The 21,088-nt window shown below is 36.6% G+C and overlaps 2 protein-coding genes across 3 annotated transcripts; both read left to right on the top strand.

Annotated features, from left to right (window-relative positions):
• The first annotated feature begins 3,262 nt into the window (after window positions 1-3,262).
• On the top strand, window positions 3,263-8,386 carry mad2l2 (mitotic arrest deficient 2 like 2). The gene is made up of 8 exons (XM_052094549.1): window positions 3,263-3,568; window positions 3,658-3,776; window positions 3,922-3,993; window positions 4,142-4,242; window positions 6,518-6,612; window positions 6,743-6,816; window positions 7,522-7,614; window positions 7,699-8,386. The coding sequence occupies exons 1-8, from the start codon at window positions 3,529-3,531 to the stop codon at window positions 7,735-7,737; spliced, it is 633 nt and encodes a 210-aa protein (XP_051950509.1). The 5' UTR covers window positions 3,263-3,528; the 3' UTR covers window positions 7,738-8,386.
• Window positions 8,387-9,072: 686 nt separating this feature from the next.
• On the top strand, window positions 9,073-19,592 carry LOC127620624 (tumor necrosis factor receptor superfamily member 14-like). 2 transcript variants are annotated; one of them, XM_052093807.1, is made up of 7 exons: window positions 9,073-9,180; window positions 11,414-11,493; window positions 17,169-17,372; window positions 17,869-17,994; window positions 18,117-18,272; window positions 18,411-18,492; window positions 18,691-19,592. In XM_052093807.1, exons 3-7 carry the CDS (start codon window positions 17,237-17,239, stop codon window positions 18,929-18,931), a joined length of 741 nt encoding a protein of 246 aa, XP_051949767.1. In that variant the 5' UTR covers window positions 9,073-9,180; window positions 11,414-11,493; window positions 17,169-17,236; the 3' UTR covers window positions 18,932-19,592. The 2 variants fall into 2 exon arrangements, with proteins under 2 accessions (XP_051949767.1, XP_051949766.1); XM_052093806.1 differs by lacking the exon at window positions 9,073-9,180 and adding an exon at window positions 9,578-9,726.
• Window positions 19,593-21,088: the final 1,496 nt, after the last annotated feature.

Genomic DNA, 21,088 nt, shown 5'->3' with positions numbered 1-21,088 from the left:
CAGGCAAGGGTCAGAAACACAGGAGGCAAATATGCTCTAGGCAGAACAAATCCAATGGGCAAGCCAGATATCAAGGTCCAAAGACAGAGCAAGTTGTCAAGATAACTGGACAGGCAATGAACAAGAGAATTGTCTTGGTTACGTATGCAACCTTGATTCCCTGAGGTGAAGGATGACGCATAGGAGTGTCCTTCTAAACAACCTAGTTGAATCTCTTCTGCAATAATGGCAATTCTAATATTGGCTATGGTGCTTGAACCCCACCCTTTTAGGTAGTATAAAAATGAGCACACAACACATTTTCTGACTGAGGGACAAAGAGCGCATCGCTCGCACCTCAAAGAACTCAGAGTTTGTAGTGTGGCCAGCTTATTGTCTTATTCCCTTCATCTCAGGGAACTGAGATTACATACGTAAACGAGACCTTCCCTTATGATTCAGTACACTTGAGGAATATGGGGAACAGAGTCCCATCATGCTGAACTCCACGACACAACCCTCCCAGAGAGGAAACATGACACCGCAGTCCCACGAGACAGTGACCAACATGAGTATGCTGCAAGTCAATGACCCTCATGGTGAGCCAGGAGGGGAACACAGAATGGAATATGAACTATAGTCCCATAGTATGAATTAACCCCTTCACAAACCCAGCCGGGAAGGAAGTTTATTTATAATGAAAGCTCTTGTGACTTTTGGGAAAATACAACGGTCTGAATGTAGGCAGTTGTGTAAAATGACAGGGAGCCCATATTTAAAAAGAGTGGCATAAGAGTGGCTCTAGACAGAGAGGAATTGCAAAGAGAGAGACGTTGCGTCTAGGTTGTAAAACCTTGCCAGTGTGTTTTGAGAAGACCATTCTGCTACAAAACATATGTATTGTAAGGACACACCATTCACCCATGCCTATGAAGAGGCCATGCCACTAGTTGAATGTGCTTTAACACCAATTGAGCAATTCACATCCTGCGACTTTTAGGCCAAAGCCTGCCGTTCTTCTCCAGAATGAGGAATAACAGTTGTAAAACCCACTGTGTGAGTTGCAATGGGACAGAGGGCATTTTGTTTTGTTCATAATAATATAATGTGTCACTCACCATTGGGAAACGGTTCTGCATAATGTGTGGGCTTTGAAGTAGAAAAGAGCTCTTTATTGAAAAAGTGTGAGTCTATCAACCAATGAACACTGAACAACGAGTGCTGTACTATTTTTGCATCCTTTGTATGTTCATTACATGATATAATGCATCGCTCACCATTGGGAAACAGTTCTGCATAATGAGTGGGCTCTAAATTGAGCTCTTTGAGTGTATCAACCAATGAACACTGTACTTTTTTTGCATTCTTTATTCCATGTGTTTGAATGTGAGACACAAAAACAAAATTTTAAACAATATTTTGAACAACAATATTCCTTTCCTGACAAACACCCATGGGGAAGAGTGGAACAGCATTGTGTGTCTCCACTCAAGCCTTCTTTGGGACAGGTCTGGATGGAACCTCGAGATCTGCATTCCACTTCATGGAACTGTGCTAGTGAGGCGCGCTTCACTGCATGGAGGCGGGGAATTCGCACTGATGTGGCTACCTTTGTTTGGGCCACTGTTTTCATGGCTTTACCGCAAACTTCCACCGGTGCTGGGACAGCAGGGGTGGGGTTTTTAGCCAGGCACTGGCTCAAGACAGAGTGGGAGTGGGCCGGTTGTGATTAAATATTGCTCCGTTTTGGCATAAAATGTCTCATATCCTGGGATTGTTGAGTCATGATGTAGCGCTCAGCAAATGTCGAAATGTATCCAAAGAGAGCAGCTTTTTTCGTGTCACGCATTTCCGTTAGGGTCAGCCAAATGTGATGATCCACAACCACTAGGTTAGCCTACCCATTGACTTGCCAATGGCCTGTCCAGTAACTTTTTGTGACTCGCAGGGCTAAGTCCATAGTGGTGCAGAGCTCCTTGAACATCTCATAGGGATCATAGGGTTGCTTGCAAATTTGCTTGAGGAGCTTAGAAAACAATGGAAAAACAGAGCAAAGTTCGGTATGACCTAACTCATCCATTCGGGGGCGAAACATGTTGGAAGACCTGTATATTTTTTTTATAAATTACAAACCCGAACTAGAAGAACTACTTGAAAAATTTACCCAACCTGATGGACCTCTAATGTAAACCACTCTGAGAGCACTGAATAGAATGTGATTTCAGATGCAGGGAACAATGCTCCCTGATTTTTTCGGTGCATTCTGTGAATTTGTATGGAGTGAAAATGTATTGCACTGGAATGAAATTTGAAAATGTTACAGCCCTAGAAATGGCTGACTCACTGGTCAGTGCCCAACTACTGAACTAGGGAGCTGATTGAGCGTATGCACCCATAAAAGGCATATTTTGCCACCTATTAATGCTGTTGGTTAATCCAGGGGTTTTCAAAATGGGGACTGCAAGGGGGAGAAGAAAAAAAGTGTAAAAATGTTGACACTGTTTGACAGTAGGCCTATTATCATTACCATTGATTAATTGTTTTTATTTTATTGTTTTTACTGCCATAGTAAGAAATAAAAATAAATCACATATAATGCAAAATATAATCTAATGTGTGAGAAATTAGTGTTGTAATTCACTATTCTATGTAAAGTAGTTTTGAAATAATAGTGATTGTGTTATTGAATACAATGTACTTAGTGCTTTTCACAATAATAATAAGTATTAGTTTGTAATAATGATAACTATTATTATCAATAAATATAATTTTTTATTGTATTATTTTAAAAGTTAAATTAAATGTAATTTTAAATGCTTCTCTTTGGGTTTATATTTACTTAAATCAGTATTACTTAAAAAGAAGATACACTGTCAACTTAATAAGAAGTAAATATTTTCCAGATAACATTTTAATAATTCCTTCTCGCTTCAGTACAATGACAATATAAAAGCCAATTATTTAATTTTGCAAACAAGAAGTCTTTATAATATTATGTTTACTACTTTTGTCACACAAGGGGTCCCTCACAAGGGGATCACCAAATTTGAGGGTCCTTGTTATCAAAAACTTTGAAAACACCTGGGTTCAGCTGTTAACTTCATTAAGCTTTTGGCTAAAGTCGTAATGTAAATCTCTTTTTTGTGAAGGGATTAAAAAGACTCGAGTCACTAGGATGAATCAACAACCCAACCGCTACATTACGTTCCATCCCTCCGGTAGGTGGCAGCAATCACCCTGACACCATATTACCGCTTACTGTTTCACAACAGAAGAAATTTGGAAACATCATTTGAGGATCATGTAACGTGTGTTGTACCATTGCGATTAAGTTCAGGGTTTACTTCACTATTTTATTTAATGTACCTTTATTTACTTTGTTGAAAGACAAACGTTATCCTAATCAGCGCATTGGGTGTATGATAGTAAGATGCTATCACAGGAGATCTGCAGCCATGTATGATCGCTGATATGTTATATACGTATGTGTGAAACGCTTTACGATTCATTAAAAGGTTATTGCGTACTATTTATTTAGAGTACATCACTATGACCACCCTGACGAGGCAGGACCTTAATTTTGGTCAAGGTAAAAAGTAATTCAGTTGCAAATGTACTGTACATTATAGATTCAAAATAACATTGTAATTATTCTGGTAATATTTATTTATTTTGCAGTTGTTGCCGACATTCTGTGTGAATTTTTGGAAGTGGCCATTCACCTCATTCTGTATGTCAGAGAAGTTTATCCTTCTGGCATATTTCAGAAGAGGAAGAAATACAACGTGCCTGTCCAGGTAATACTTGCAAAATGTACACTGCTTTTCGGACATTCTGGACTTATTAAAGGGATAGTTCGCCTGAAAATGATAATTATGACATTTGGTCCAAGTGCATAGTACTAAAGCTCTAAAATGTGACCACTTATATTTAATATAACAGATGTCATGCCACCCTGAGTTGAACCAGTACATTCAGGACACTCTCCATTGTGTCAAGCCACTTATAGAGAAGGTGAGTTTTATCAATATGTTTGAGTAATTTGTGTATTTTTAAATAAAACGGGGTAAAGAGTGTAATCACAATCTGTTACAAGACACTCTCTGTCTATTCTGAGCAGGATAAGTAAATTCATAAAACATGTAAACTGTTGTCTCTGCAGAATGAGGCTGAGAAAGTGGTAGTGGTGATCATGGATAAAGAGCACCACCCAGTGGAGAGATTTGTGTTTGAGATCTCACAACCTCCACTGCTCTCCATCAGGTGAGTAAGAGTTAGGGCTGCCCCCTAAAATAAGTGCATTTAAAATGTGTGTTGTTTTTTGTAAGATGGCTTTACAACTATTTTCAACATCTCTCTGGCAAAGAAGCTTCATCTGTGCATTCTCTATCCGTCGGGTATTTCGTTATCCAGGAAAATATATCATGTGTGTGAATACATTTTTGTTCCTTCCTTCATGAGTTCCTCCCCTCATATAACAATAATTCAATATATAATGATACATAATTATCTTTAAATATATATATATATATATATATATATATATATATATATATATATATATATATGTATATATATATATATATATATATTAATAAAATCATATTCAGATAATTAAAATGCTTTACATTCCTGTAGCAGAAGAGTTAATCATTAATAAGATAATACAAAAAGCGGCTTTAGAATACAATGTATTGTTTACTACCATATTATTGATCATAAGTCAATCATTGGCATACAGTTCACAGCATTTCACAAGTGAATTCATCAATCAGTTCGAGATTAATTATGAGGGATTGTTTAAGGATCCGTCAATGAACAGCTGCGTTAAACATGCTTGTGTAGGGTCTTGGATGCGTTGCGTCATAAACATAAAATTTTTAGGTCACTGTGTCAAGTTAATTACTTAGAACACATATGCAAGAATGCAAGAACGTAACGCATGTTTGTGTTGTTCTGCTGCTCAAGGGTGTTTTTCTTCACTATATAAACTGCACATTGCCATGCAGCTGAAATTTCACTTACTGCCCTCTGGAGTAAACAGGTGGTACTACAAGCGTGCATTTCTCTTGAATCTTCCATATTATGTTCCGGGGGGCATTGCGATTAATGGCGTTAATTTTAACGCTTTATTTTTAGTCAAATTAATCGCACTGAATTAACGTGTTAAATCGACAGCCCTAATATATATATATATATTTATCCAATTACATCGGAAACCTCGGGGCTGAGGGATTTGTGAATATTCTTGCTTTAGTGATTTTGCATTGAAAATTAAATAATTTATTTAGAAAACAAAAAACTTAAATCAAATACATTTCTAAATTAAAATTGCACTCCAAACGAAAAAGCAAATAAATTAATAATAAAGTGATATAATATATATATATATATATATATATATATATATATATATATATATATATATATATATATATATATATATATATATATCGTAACCACCTTTCCATTTACCGTCAGGCAATTATCTGTCTAAACATGCAGGTGGAAAATTACTTGCACAAATGAAGACATAAAATCTATTATAAATGTTCAAATTATAATGATGATAATACGGTGAACGTGTTTTTGTATTATTTTATATATTTTGTATTATTTTATATAGTTTGTATTATTTTACAGGCTGCAGAGTTGCGTTCACAATAAACTGCTCTGTGGAAATAAAGTGAACTGAACTCGAAGCACCTCCTGAGCTGAGATGTCTGAGGTCATTTGCAGCACTCATAAAAATAATAATGATAAAAAAAAAATCAGAAGGCAGAGACAAAGTGTGAGATCCTTAGATGCGTGTGTTCCACGAGACTACACGCCTCATGCATGCACATAGATTACTTTTGTGTCATCTGTTCTTCATAATATAATAAAGTGTTTCTTCAAGCGTGTGTCCATCTGTCTATGGGCAAATAATTGTAATATTAATATGATAATAATAATAGTCAAATAATAATTTAATAGATTCATGGGAAAACGAGCCAAATATCGTCTTGACATCGTCAAAGGTATCAGCTATTGGCGATCACTCTGACCATCGTCGATCCCCGAGATCATCATCTGTCGGCAAAACTCTAATGTGCATTTCTCTATAAATTAACAAAATGTTCAGACAGTCACTTGCTGGTTTTTTAGACACATTCAGAATCGTTACTGCTTTTGCCGGTGTCGCTGCAGCTCGCTTTTGTGTGCGCTTGTAAAATGTATGTTTTAAAGACTCATTATTATGGTTTAGTATTTCTCTGTATTGTAGAACAGTGTTGGCAATGTTACTTATAACATTCTTTCTCAGATCTGGAACTCAAACCATTTTCTGATGCCACCCAACATATAAGCAATTCAATTAATATCATAAATTTGCGACAACTAATCGACTAATGGCTTCAATTAACGACTACTAGTCGATTAGGAAGATCTTTGGTCGGGGGCAGCCCTTGTAAGAGTGGAATCAGTTCTCAAAGCAAAGCTACATTTTTGCGTGTCTTGTGTCTTACTAGCATATGTGTGTGTGTTGGGTTTTTGTTAGCTCAGATACTCTGCTGTCCCATGTGGAACAGCTGCTGAGAGCTGTGATCCTGAAGATTAGTGTGTGTGATGCAGTTCTAGACAACAATCCTTCAGGTAATTTGCAATTAAACAGAACAAAACTATCCTGATAATTACCTCTCATTTATTAAACATATAGTTTGAGCAGATTTGGAGAAAAATCTCCCAGTTTTAAAAGATGTTTGTCTCTTTTCGCTCATTCTAGGATGCACATTCACAGTCCTTGTACACACCAGGGAAGCTGCCACAAGAAACATGGAGAAGGTTCAAGTCATCAAGGTGAGGCTTGTTAATAGGTTCTTCTCATTTCTAAAATTGTGCTTCCTTGTTTCCTTGTCCTTGCTTCCTTTCATTTTTCCTAGCTCCACCCTTTTAGGAAACCAGGAAAGGAAACGAAGATGGAAGAATCAAAACAAGATGTATTTGTAAAATTAAAGTAATTAATTAAAACTGTCCTGTCAGATGTGAAGGTGAAGGAGAATTAATACATGCATCAGGTGCTTTGACCATAAAGTCTTCCACATTGGACACTCCTTCCATGGTTCTCGCTCAAACATCCTCGGGAAGCTCCTCCTTCCGTGGTCCTCGCCTCTTCGCAGTGCATTTAGAAGATTGATACGACCTTCATGATGGCAGACTATGGTCAGTTTCCAGGTCACAGGCTTGAGGATGGAATAAGAGAGGAAACAAGGATGCACTATTTCAGAAATGAGAGCCACTCAATCTGTTTTAGGAACATGGAACAAAAGTTACCATTACAAATGGAAAAACTCTGTTTCTTTTCTGTTTATTAGTGAGGAGTTCATCTCTCACTTCAACTTTTGATTTAGAGAGTTCTCTAAAACAGTGTTTTTAGAAACCATTGTAGGAACTATTTTGGTTACATGATGGGATGACCAGACCAGTTGTTTCAAATAGATACAAAAGTGTTCTGAGCCAAATCTCAGTTTTTGTTATGATTTTAAAACTTTGTATATATTACAGGATTTTCCATGGATTGTAGCAGATGAACAGGAAGTTCACATGGAAGAGGCAAAACTCATTCCTCTAAAAACTATGACTTCTGATATTCTCAGGGTGAGATATCCACATGTAACACTGCACATTTTAACAATAATACAGAATGTAAACATGTTATGTTCTCTCCACACCCTAAAACAGATGCAGCTGTATGTAGAAGAGAAAGCACAGAAAACCTGACACGTTGCTGTTGTGAAACTACATTAGAGTTGTTCCACAGGAAATGGGCTGTTTGTGGGCTGTTTGTGTGTTGACAGTTGGTTTTATTTTTAAATGGCATTTTAGTAACATGAACTGGAGATGCATATAAAGATGGATTGTGCTGCAAGAGAAAAATGCAATTTTCAGCATTTTACTAAGTAGAACTAATGTTTACCTGTGATATCTGTTTATTTTGCCTGTGCTAATTTTTTACAAGTTTTTGCTTAATTTTTCATTTAGCTGTTTTCATACAATTCTGTGAACCTTCATCTGATAAATTGTCTATCACTCTATGTCGACTCCAACTATTTGTTTAATAAAGATTGGGTGCGGTTGGGAGCACAGAGTTCTAAATATCATGTTTCCTGTTCAAAGTTCGATCCAACTTATATTGAATGACTTTGTTTTTATTTTAGCGACTCACTTGGTTTTTAGGGAATGTTTTTCATTAGATAGCTGCAACATGTAGACAGCTCTTATTTATCTCTTATTCATCTAAATAAATAAAAAAACACTCCAGATTCTTTAGTTCTGATAAGCTGAGTAACTCACAGGATGTTCTATCAACACTATGTGCATTGCATCTTAAACAATTTAAAAACATGAAAAGGAAATGTAAATAAATTGAAAACAGTCACAAAAAGAGTTTGTGTTTTTTTAAATCACAGCTTGACAAGATCTTTTTTCTAAACAGCAAATATGATGGGCCCTATTTTAAGAGTGCCAACTGTTAAGCCAAGCGCTGTGACATTTCATATTCGCTAAGACAGTTGGCATGGCCATGTGTTTTTTTTAATATATATATTTGTGCAAGCATTCACTAGGTCTAGGTGCAAATGGGTTGGTGAAATTGCGCATGTGAACAATTGCTAACAGTCAGGTTGGAGGCATCAGAATGCATATATTAATAGATCATAATAGGATGCATTGAGCACTGCAGTAGTTTACACGGAATCACTCTCCCCTGCAGAATGTTCATCATTAGAGTCAAAACAAATGATTCCCTGTCAAATAAGAATGATATATTTGTTTTACTGGCAATCTAGCTCATCTGTGATAAGATTTTATGGTCAGTTGTGCAATCGAGCAAAAAAGTTAAAGCGAAAGCAGTAGGAACTCATACTAGACAGGCAACAAAATCGCGGACAGCGGGACTTAAGTCAAATGGTTGCGACTCGAGTGCTCTCCAAACGACAGCAAAAGTGTTGTCTTTGAATGTGGGTTTTGGCATCTCGGGACACGATTGCAACAACAAAAAACGTATTTTATTAAAACCTATAGTGACATAATCCGTATATTTATAACAAATATATACTCGGGGCCGCCATCAGGATTTATGGACAGGGGGACAACATTTTCCAAATTGCGGAGTGCTTGTACATGCTCATTGCCAAACTTGATAAAAACTAATATTCTAATAAGGTACATTGTCTTACTCTTAATTATTTACTTAAATTGATTTATTTTTACTAAATAATTGCTTTTAAAATATATTATTATTTTTTAAAGAATGTTGTTTCTAGAGTAGCAACAATAATGTTTACAACAGCAAAGTCACTATATAAACTCAATATCTCACTGGAAACATCTAAAATGTCAATAAAATGATTGTATCCAATGGCTGTGAAGAAAGCAGGGAAGGCTGTCATCAATGGGCTGTGTTTGATGTCAATCAAAGTGCGCACATGTGGGTCAAGTGCAGGTGGACCTGTCACCGCCTTTGCTGCCTAATTAGGGGTGTAACCAGTGGGTGTAACGGTGTGATAAACAAAAATTACTACGGTATTATGGTTTCACTGTATTTAGGTGCATTGATAATATTAAAAGCAGTTCAATATTTGGTTATAAAATAGGCTATTTCTGATAAAACACAGATAAATATTTTAGTTACAACAAATTCTTGAACTTTAGTTTGGATTTCTTCAACTTAAATCCTTGAACATCAGGACACTCTCTTAATACGAGAAGGTAAAAAAAAAGAGGAAAAGAAACATGTACAGTAGTCAGATGATTATAACTAAAAATATTTTGTTGTTATTATTTTATTATTTATTAAATTGAATTGTAATCATTTGTAATGCTTATTGCCCAGGTTAACACTTAAAATATGCATTTGCATACATTTCAGTAATTTGTTGCATTTGTGATTTCGTTCAATTCTACAATACCTACTGAAATATTCATGTGTAGTTTATTTTTGGCCATTTTGTCCAATACTGATAGGCTAATTTCTGCCACAGTTTCACTGTCAGTTTCTTGCATTCAAATGGTCAATGTCAATTTCCTGAACACCAAAAGCCATGCATTTTTAAACCATATTTAGTACAATGTTTTACAAATAAAACATGTTATTATCAAACACATTGGCCTGGTGTTGCGCTGCAGTAGGTAAAAGAACAAACTTGGCACATCGTAGCGTTGAACAAGGTTTTAAATCCGTTTGCTGCGTTTGTGAATGTGACAGAAAGCACAATAACTTTAGCCTAACTAGTCATTACAAATCACGTAAAACTACATTGAATCTTGTGTTTTTATGAAACGGGCTATAACTTATTATCCCGTGTACTGTATTTCCACATACATTCATCTCCGCAAATTCCGTGGGATGGTGCTCACGGAGATTGTGCTTAAGGTTGAAGTGTATGATAGCCATCAACAATGGTGCTTCATGGGTCTTTTACAAATAATCAGACAGCTGAAATAATGGTTCATGCTCGCCCGGACATGTCTGTATATGTTGTGCTGGACTTCTTACACCTTTAAAATTGAGTGACAGTCAAATGCATGAGGAAGGCGCAATTTAAAGATTTAAAGATTTATTTTATCTAGCCAAGTTTATATGATGATGTGTAAATGTCGCAGATTCTGTCTTAATTAAACTGATTAGGATTTTAGAAAAGTTCAGAAAAAAACGGTCTCACCGTCAATGAGAATGTTTCAACAGTATAATACCATCCATTTTAAAAAACCGATGTATAGTGAAAACTTGAATCGATTATATCAGGTGGGGATCAGAATCAGATGACAAGGTGAAATGTGTTTTAAATTATAACAATTAATGTATTTATCATGTAAATTTTCGGTGATATCAGTCAGTAAGTAAATTGTTGTAGGCCTTGATCCCATTATATGTTAACCACAGACCTTTGTATGGGCACCCCTGGCCCTGCCTCGTAGGCTACCTTTGACCCCCCCAGGCACAAAGACTTAAAAATGACGGAGCATCGTATCGGAGCTTTATAAAGTTTCTGTTGGCGTGATGTTGGTGTAACGGTTCCTAACTTCATATCTGCGTTGTGTGTAATAATAGAGACCACCAACACCATCTCACGCCTTGGGTGGATTATTTATTTCTGCTGTTAAAACACATTCAAGTGTGGTGATCATTTTCACAGCATTCTTAAATGTTCCACCACAAACACTCTCTTGACTGGCGCGAAAATTAATGACCTAACCGGAACCAGTTCTCAACACGACACCACAGAGTGTGCGGGTCGATTATAATTAAAGGCACATACACTCAAGTGGAAACACCTTTTTAACCCTGTTACACTGGTGTAACCATAGAAATATAAATACATTTTGTATTTATTTGTGTTTGGGTTTAACCCACTGATCTATATCAGTGGTGTAACCATTACTATTTATTTTTCAGGAACAGGAAACGGCTGTTTTGGACATATGAGAAAAATATTTTTTGAGACTGCACAACAAAAATATGCAGCTTCTTAATAAGTAAGTAATGAACATTATATAGAATATTTTTTATGTTTCATCGTGCTGAAATTGTCAAAAAGAAATAAATTTCCATGCTCTTTTACCACATGGTGACTTGTATGTTTATATCATCTATAATCTCACACTGGACTGTCAACATATTCTCCTCAATACAACTACTTATATATATATATATATAGGCCTATTTCATATACTCCTACTTATTGTATATTGTGTATTCTATATTGTGTGTATTGTCTGTACATTGTATATAATTATTGTGTTGTGTAAGTATGTGTACATTTGATATGTAAATTGTGTTGTATGTTGTTTACTGTAATTGGTATATGTCTCGTCACTGTCATGACTGCTATGTTGCTCGGAACTGCACACAAGAATTTCACCTACTGTTGCACTTGTGTACATGGTAGTGTGACAATAAAGTGATTTGATTTGATTTGATTGATTTGATAATACAAGTATATGGTGTGGCCTGCTGTTTTTCATGTAGAGTGAATCCTGTCACAAAGTGAATTGTCTTAATCTAATGCAATCTCAAAGCAGTTATAGATCAGCTTTTAAAAATGGCTTCAGCACTAAATTTTACCCACATGGTGTGTCAGATGATTATCTGGAATTCAGATAAAGTGAACAAATTCCTATTTAACAGGATATTTCATCACCCACCACCCCCAAAAATAGAAGGGAAATTGGTTTCGCTATTAATGCAGGGGAAATGAAAGTCAACCAAATAAATGTAACTTACAACTGGGCTTTGTTGTCATTTTTGCAGTAATTCTACACTCATTAAATTTTCATATTTTATTAAATTTCATAGATCTAAATAAATAAACCTTACATAAACTGAATTTTGTTTTCATTTAGTAGCTTACTGCCCTAAAGAATATATTTGACATAATAAAAACAAATATTCCACATTCACTAATGTTGTCATTACCTTGGTTCTAAATATGGTGTGTTGCTTTCTCGATGATCAATGACAGAGTCAAAATTATTCACGAGTCCATGCTTTGTCCTGAGTAGTGAATATCGCCCACTTTTTTATTACACAAATATTACAAAAGGTGCAAACATTCATTAATGCTTAAGAAGGCAACACAAGAACTTTGGGATGCAAACTTTTTAACTTTATGATTTGTGTCAATTAGAGTACATTTTGTGTTATGTAGCTTCTGAAGGGCAGTTCTAAATAATAAATATCTTGATCTTTTATCTCCTATATTTGTATACATTCTGAAAGTGATTTGAGAACTTATACAGTTAAGTGCACAAGTTTGAATGCCCCTTTTGTTTTTATATATAGTTTGTGAAGTGTACATTTTATTTTATATTTTGTTCTTCCCGACTTAACTACATTTGAGCTTTTTGTAATGTACAAATTCATTGTGGCCTGTTCTACTCTGATGTCAAATTGCAAGTTTAATTATGACAAACTCTAACCTAACCCATGTCAGGTACATAAAAAAAAGTCTGGTACCACTTTTTGACTTTGTGCAGGACATTGTAGTAGCCAATCAGGGCATCAGAGAGATCCACTTCCCCATGTGCCTGGATGGAAAGCAAAAGCGGAATTTTAGAGAAGCCAACATACATAATTTCTACATAATATAAAAATAAAATGTGTACAATATAATAAAGAGGACAAACCTATTGTAGTCACTGATAACATCTGGAATATTGACATCCACTAGAGGCCAATGGCCATCTCTCCCTTTGACCCTTCGACCCTTCTCTGCACATAATTACCTGTGAAGGCCTTGTGAAAAGTGGAGACCATCAGCAGTTCTACTTCCATTCATTCCGCCAGAGCGGTATCCTAACTTATCTAGTGGAGATGTCCGATCTCTTTCCAGTTCTCATCTTTGCGGAAAACGTTCCCAAGGGTGAAGTTACAGAGCTTGATCTATAAATAACTTGGAACGCTCATTGGCGAGTGCTCAATTTTTTGGCCATTATTAAACAACTGGAAGATAGGCAGTATTAAGCGAATGCTGTGTCACCTTATATGCCGAGTTTACACTACACGATTTTAAGCCCGATTTTCACTCGCCGACAGTTTTGTGGAGATCGCCGACAAAAGCCTGAAATCGTGGGCAAATCGGAGCTCGCTCCCGTGAGCAACGATCGCAATGTATGAACTCTCAAAGACGCGATTTGAGAGAATCGCCGACACGTCGTCGATGTCAGCGAGATATTTAGAATGTTAAATATCTGGACCAGTCTGCGATTCCAAATCGCGCAATGGGAAGTATGTTTTGACAGAATACAACAGCAGCGTTAATCTACAGCCAATGAGAGAGCAAGGTTGCGGTATCGAGAAAGTCTCATTGGACCGAAGCAATGGAGGAAAAATTTGAGGAACATTGGCAGGAGCACCAGATTTGATGTTTCATCTGAACTGTACCACAACCGGGTGGAGAAAGAGAAGAGTTGGAGAGAAATTGCCATTCTCTTGGACAGTCAGGTAAACAAATAGATACATATACCCGGCCGACTGACCCGGACTTACCTGTTCGTTCCTACTAGTGGTTGAATAAGGAACTGCACGCCCAAAATACACATTCTTTTTGTAATAGCTTTTTTGTTGAAAAACATAGAAGCACGAAACCAAAGTCATTCAATAGAGTAGGACAGTGTGCAACTTTCACAACCATTCGTTTTACCCAAAGTGGTTGAATAGGGAACTGCACACCAAAAGGGCTGGGTCTGCCTCCTCCTGGGAGCTTTTATAGTAGTATAGCTTTTTACAGTATAATTTTTAATAGTATAAATTTATAATATAATAGCTTTTTTGTTGAAAAACATAAAGGCATGAAACCAACGTCATTCAATAGACTAGGACAGTGCGCAGATTTCATAACCATTCGTTTTACCCCTAGTGGTTGATTAGGGAACTGCACACCCAAAATGTACATTCTTTTTGTAATAGCTTTTTTGTTGAAGGAGATAGAGACACAAAACCAACATCATTCAATAGAGTAGGACAGTGTGCAGATTTCACAACGATTTGTTTTACCCCTAGTGGTTGATTAGGGAACTGCACGCCCAAAATGTACATTCTTTTTGAAATAGCTTTTTTGTTGAAGGAGATAGAGGCACAAAACCAACGTCATTCAATAGAGTATGACAGTGTGCAACTTTCACAACCACTCTTTTTACCTCTAGTGGTTGAATAAGGAACTTTGCACCTCTTCTCGCTCTCCTGCCTAACTCCCGTCATGAGCCTGGCTGAAGGGCGGGCCTGAGAGGCGGGGCAACGATGATTCCATGGAGTCCATGTATTCCAGAGCCGGAGGTGCACCAGAGACGGCACAGTAGAGCACCACTGCAAAGGAAAGTTTGGACTGCTGAGAGGATTATTAGTTGCCCTTGCCCTCACTACAACAACTGTAAACTTCCAGAGTGAGGAAATGGACTGGAAAATCACTCTGGACCCCATTCACCCAGCCCACTACCTCTTTGAACTGTTGCCTTCTGGCCGGTGCTACAGAGCATTACGGACCAGTACTGTCAGGCCAAATGTTATTTGGTCCACGAGAGGTCTTAATAATAAATAAATAATAATAAACAACAGGGTTTAGACTAGCATACAGGAAAAATTGGACCCTGTTTTTGGAGTATCACTCTGCTTATGGCTGTCTACTATCTTATGTATGAAGATGAATGTAAACTGCAGAGGATAAGTATCTGTTATAAAAGGGCCATAGCGCTTGCCCAAGAGTTTGAACATGTAATATGTACTTATAGACCACCTTGATTTAAAATAAATACAGAGGACATGCCACCCAGGGTCACGTGATCGTAGACGGTAAAATTATTTCCTTGAAGTGACCATCACATGTACCCTTCGCCAGGGTTGGGGAGTAACGTAATACATGCAAAGGGAATATGCATTTAAAATACAAAATATAAGAAACTGTATTCCACTACAGTTACAATTTAAATAATTGGTATTAAGAATACAGTTACATTCAAAATGTATTTTGATTACTGAAGAGATTACTTTGCATTTTAATCCTTGTGTAAATTGTCAGCTTTACGCTAAGCTAAAATGCTATTTCTAGCCATTTTACATGCACATGTTACCAGGCACGATCATATTTTGTTATCAAGAAAATTCACGTTGTATCATAATTAATTCTTTCTAGTAAAACCTTTGATATTAGGGCAAATATCATATTCTTGATCATAATGTTTTTATTATTTTCCTGTAACAATATCTAAGCAAGTCCTGTAAACAAGATCAATTTGATTTATCTTGTTTTAGAAACAACACTGCATAAGATATTTAGGTTTTTCAGAGAATGTATTTTTCACATGTGTATTTTGTCTTACTGTACTGGCAGAGTTTTTATAGTCAAAACAGGTGAAACAATCTACCAGTGCTGAAGAAGTAATCCAAAGTATTTAGAATTACTTGAGTATTACTTGAGTGGAATACATTTAAAAAGTAACCCTCCCAACCCTGCCCTTCGCTAACGGCCTTGTGGAAGGGCCCTTTTTGGAGGTCTTGAGTTGCTCACTTTCATTTGGAACACCCCTTCGTGTGGTGTCCTCTTCCTGCAGTGCCCTTCAAAAGGGTGCAAAAATGGCATTTGGAATTCACCCTATCTCTGGAAAAAGCTCACCAGCACCATCTTATGCAACTAGCCAATTCCATTGATCAGGGGTTCTAACCTGACATCTATAAAAATGTGCATGGTTTTACTGCAGATTCCAAAAGGAGACTTGGCAACATTAGAGAGTATATAGCAACACAGTTCAAACAGAGATAGTGTCATTAAATTAAAGAATAATTTGCTGAGATTTATTAATTTTCACTGCAGTGGACATTTAAAACTACTGTTTTTTTATATAAATATATAAAGTTTTTGTTCACTAGTGTGAACAGTTGCTGTTTTGTGGAACAAGTGCTGTTACTACTAACCTGTTACAATCAGCTCCCCGTTATAATGTTGTATATGTCTCTTTTCTAGTAGTTGTTTAGTATATTCAGATGTTTAACTTTTAGAAATGCAATGCTTAAACCATACACTGTATACTGTAAGTGAAATTCTGATGTACTGTATGTAGAGCGGTGTGTTAGGACCACATTTATCAGTTGGTCAGCTGTTCGATACGATTACAAACCACACATTCTTGCAACATAGCTATAAACTTGCAAGGAAACATAGTTTTGTTCAGTTTAGTTTAAGAAATAGCAGTTTTTAGCATATTTATATTAAAATGTTATTAATGATATGCTGTAGAACCAAATCACTTGCTTTCTATCCACCCATCCAATTCTATAGCTGCTTGTCCTATGTTAGGTCACAGGTAGTGCTGGAGCCTATCACAACTGTCTCGGGCCGAAGTCAGGGAAGCACCATGGACAGGTGGCTAGACCATCACAGGGCTAACACACAGACATACACATTCATACTCGCACTCACACCTATGTGCAATTTACAGTCTCCAATTCACTTATTCTGCATGTTTTTGGACTGTGGGGTAAATCGGAGCATCCGGAGGAAACCCACGTGAACATGGGGATCCCTTGCTTTGACCGCTTTAATTGTATCCAATAACACTGCAAAACTACTATGCTATTCAGGAACGCACATATCAAAGCATTTACGCTTTTAAAAAAATGAAAGCGGTCTGACACATGTCTTTTTCTCTTTTTTTTTCAGCTCAATGAGACCGATGACTCCCTGGCTTATCAGTTCTACCTGAGTGATGACTCTTTTCATCACCTGATATGTGGATTCATGGCAAACCTGTTCATCCATTATCAACCCTGCCTCTCCTCGTCATGGACATTGTGTTCTGTATGGCTGTTTGTAACAATGCAGAGTATGATATTAATGGACAATGTTGTCCAATGTGTGATTCAGGTGAGACCTCTCCCAACTCTATAGCAAATTCAGATGGCTCAAACATCACGCTAGATGGATGGAAACATTTATATTTGAATTTATTTTTTTACTAAAGCAATAAAACAATATAATGCACGAATCACTATCCTGGCAAATACCAGGACAAGCAGCTGAGAATACATGATAAACTTAAGCACTTAATCACCAATGAGGAGCTCCCAACAACTGCACATGTGATAAGAACTAAAATGTAATTTAGTTGCAATGTTAATATCAAGCAAGGACACTGCAGTGCATATACTTAGATACAGGAAGTCCAAAAGTCTGCTGTGTCCCAAAAGATGAGTACATGTTTCACTTGACGTTGTCACTTTTTTTGACAGTATTATCATTAGTTATACAGTGACACTCATCACAGTGAAAAGTTAGATGTGATTTGGTTTTGTCAGCCCTAATTGCATTATACAAAATATTTACCCTGTACTATTTGACTGCAGTCTGACATGTTTTCTAGGAAATCGAGTTTATAAGCACTGTGATGACAGCACAAGCACAACATGTGTGTCATGCACTGAGATGAGGTACACAGATGTTCCCAATGGATTAACAGAGTGTCTTCCCTGTTTTGTGTGTGATGCAAGTGCGTAAAATTGTTATCTGTTTTATGTTCAGCTCTATTAGACAGACAACTTGTTTTAGACTACTGACAATTCCTATTTTTAGACACATAGGATGACTGAATGTTTTTTGCTATATTTGCAGGTAATGGGCTGAGAGTAAAGCAGGTATGTAATTGGACATCAGATGCAGTATGTGAGCCTCTGCCTGGTTATTACTGTTTAGACTCACATGGGCTGCACTGTTCAAAGGCCAGAAAATTTTCAAATTGCTTACCTGCACAATACATCAACCAAACCGGTGAGTCAAGAGGAGAACAAGATGCACACTTCTATTCAAAAGTTTTGAATCACTTTGAAATATTTTTCAAATACATTTACACTAAATTGATACGTAACTAAAGGTGTATGCTGTAAATTTCTGCCTATATTTCTATAGGAACAGAATTTAGAGATACAGTGTGTGGGGACTGTCCTGCTGGTTCATATTCAGATGGTACTCTCTGCAAATTATATACAAAGTTAGTATTATGTATCCTACAACATTGACTTTCCACCAGTAGTTAAAATGAAACTTGTTCATTGGTTGTTTAAATTCTGCCTTAATAGGTTTGAAAATTAAATGGAGCCCTTTTCTTGCAAGAGATATATTTGTATGTCAGAGCTTCTCACAGACACACAACGGCAACCTGAAACTTGAGTGCTTCTCTCTTTAACAGGTGTGAGTCTCTTGGGAAAATAACTGTCAAGTCAGGAACAGACACAGCTGATGCTGTGTGCAGAGATGGGAAACATTGGTACATACTGCCTCTTATCTTCAGTGTGTGTGGAGTCTTTGTGGCGGTGGTGTCTGTCACAGTTGTGATTATTGTAAAGAAAAAAAGGGTGTATCATCAAACAAACCAAGTTACTCATCCCCACAATCCTGTAAACTTAAACCATTTCCCAGCACATAATTGAGAAGGTTATTTATGTTATAACCATTGTAGGATATTAGGTGTAGAAGAGCAGACAATTGGTGCAATATGATTTGGATCTAGTTAACCCACATTTTTAATCCTGGAATTCCTCAGTCATAAATTAAAAGTTAATATTGAGAAATGTTGAGAAAAGGCCAAAGTCAAGTTGGCAGACAGAATTTGGCAACCCAAAATCTGGGTTTTGCTTTGTCATTATGGGGTATGGACTGCAGATTGATGTAAAAAAAATTTTTTTAAAGCATTTTAGCATAAGCCTGCAACATAACAAAATGTGAAAAAATAGGAAGTGACCTGAATACTTTCTGAATGCATAGGTGAATTATGGGCCGGGCCAGTGCCCAGGGGCCCTTGATTACCAGGGCCCGGTAGGGCCCTTTGCTTCAAGGTCTTTTGGACCGTCTTCTTTGAAAACAAATATTTCATATAAGCTTCAAAATGCGGGCCCCACAGCTTATACAAGGCCCTCTCAATAGGCCCCTGTAACTATGTTACAGGGGCCTATAAGTGGGCCCTCAATCCACTTATAGAACCCTTTTGCCTTAATGTTTCTAATTACATTTTTTGAGCCATTCTTTAATCTTTTGTATCATGTTTGATACATGACTTTCTAGAGCCTCTACATCAACAACATGATTAAAACATAGCTGAAAAAACTGTTGTATGCTGTGTGCTGTTTACTGCTTGGTGAAAGTTAAATGTTGGTTTGATGAAACCATGTCTTAAAGTTTTAAATTGTTTTAAAGATGGTATAAATAGCCTATAGGGATGATCACTTCTGAATGGAATGCTGATGAGTTCGAAAAGGTATGGCAGCGCAAGCCAGAACTGCCTGAACTCTTTGCTGAGTTTCACCAAACTCATGCATATGTTGCCCCCCTGACCTGGTGGGTGTTAAGGGGGTGTGTTTTCTTAAATCCTATATGGAGAAACAATGAGGCAAAAACTTTAGTTTGTGTTCAGCTCGACTGCAGTATTTATTCTGTTTCAACAAAGGAAGAAATTAACATTTGACTCTCTGAGGTAATAAATCAAAGTGCTTGTTGTAGCATCAGGTATTTCACCGTACTTTCAAGTATGCAAGATATCACCATATCTTCAGAAAATACTAAAGTAATTATAACATATGTAAATACATTAAAACAAAAGCACAGCAACTTAAACAATATAAATGTCCATACTTTTCATTGTGCTTCAGTTTACATGAATTACACATTGACCAGTAGAACAATAAAAAACTAACTTGTTCTCATTTGGTTATTGTAACTAACATTTTACAAAGTTCGACAGTTACATCACATTGCACATCAAACACCAATATACAATCTAACAATGAGTAACTAGTGAATTTGCCACTCATATCACCACTACTCTTGTAACACACTCACAAATCATTGTGTAATTATATATAATTATTGTACTTCCAGCACTTTTAAAGTCAACTACTATACTTACATACACAGGAAAACCGTTTAACATAACGTGTTATACACACATTTGCACAGAAAGCATTTTCAGATCAGTTAACAACACAAAACGAGACCATTAGCATTTCTATTGTACTGTGGGTTCCTCATAAGCAACAGGTGCGCTAGCCTAGCATGGCAGAATATAGTTAAACATCACTATTTCAACACATTACGGCAAAACTACTAAATTCTAAACATTACACGTTATCACCAAGAATTCACAACACTCTTATCCCTTATACTGGCGTACATGCATGAGATTTTGAGGAATATTAACCCACCTATATGCAGAAACAATGAGGCAGAAACTTTAGTTTGTGATCAGCTCGACTGCAGTATATATTCTGCAGCCTTTGCCTCCTAAGGGTTTTAAGTTCCTCCCAAACGCTATGCGCTAACTAGTGACATATTTAAGTATCGCCCCACCACAGTAACATGTACACTATAATGAAATTGCCATTTTAGTAATAATTTAAGACGCAATATTACAAAAAAATTATATGGGTGTCTATTTTAAAACACTGTTTGTTTTAGCAATAAAACCTAATGAACTATACTATTTCAATGACTTTTTAACATCTCTTATTGCCTAACTGTAAACGCATTTTCTTTAACCTTTTACACATAGATGCTGTAAGAACCTTTTTTTTTCATTGTTCAATATTTGTAGT

The sequence above is a fragment of the Xyrauchen texanus genome, chromosome 27 (genome assembly GCF_025860055.1).
Source record: "Xyrauchen texanus isolate HMW12.3.18 chromosome 27, RBS_HiC_50CHRs, whole genome shotgun sequence".
Taxonomy (NCBI): domain Eukaryota; kingdom Metazoa; phylum Chordata; class Actinopteri; order Cypriniformes; family Catostomidae; genus Xyrauchen; species Xyrauchen texanus.
The sequence above is the reverse complement of the archived record's forward strand: the minus strand, read 5'-3'. Positions and strand labels throughout refer to the sequence as shown.

What these genes read in the sequence shown, in the direction of transcription:
- mad2l2 (XM_052094549.1), top strand. Translation starts at nt 3,529, where the DNA reads ATGACCACCCTGACGAGGCAGGACCTTAATTTTGGTCAAG. An exon ending in AATACAACGTGCCTGTCCAG is followed by an intron (nt 3,777 to 3,921) that starts GTAATACTTGCA and finishes TTAATATAACAG; the next exon opens with ATGTCATGCCACCCTGAGTT. An exon ending in AGAAGGTTCAAGTCATCAAG is followed by an intron (nt 6,817 to 7,521) that starts GTGAGGCTTGTT and finishes TATATATTACAG; the next exon opens with GATTTTCCATGGATTGTAGC.
- LOC127620624 (XM_052093807.1), top strand. Translation starts at nt 17,237, where the DNA reads ATGTGGATTCATGGCAAACCTGTTCATCCATTATCAACCCTGCCTCTC. An exon ending in TTGTCCAATGTGTGATTCAG is followed by an intron (nt 17,373 to 17,868) that starts GTGAGACCTCTC and finishes CATGTTTTCTAG; the next exon opens with GAAATCGAGTTTATAAGCAC. An exon ending in ACAATACATCAACCAAACCG is followed by an intron (nt 18,273 to 18,410) that starts GTGAGTCAAGAG and finishes ATATTTCTATAG; the next exon opens with GAACAGAATTTAGAGATACA.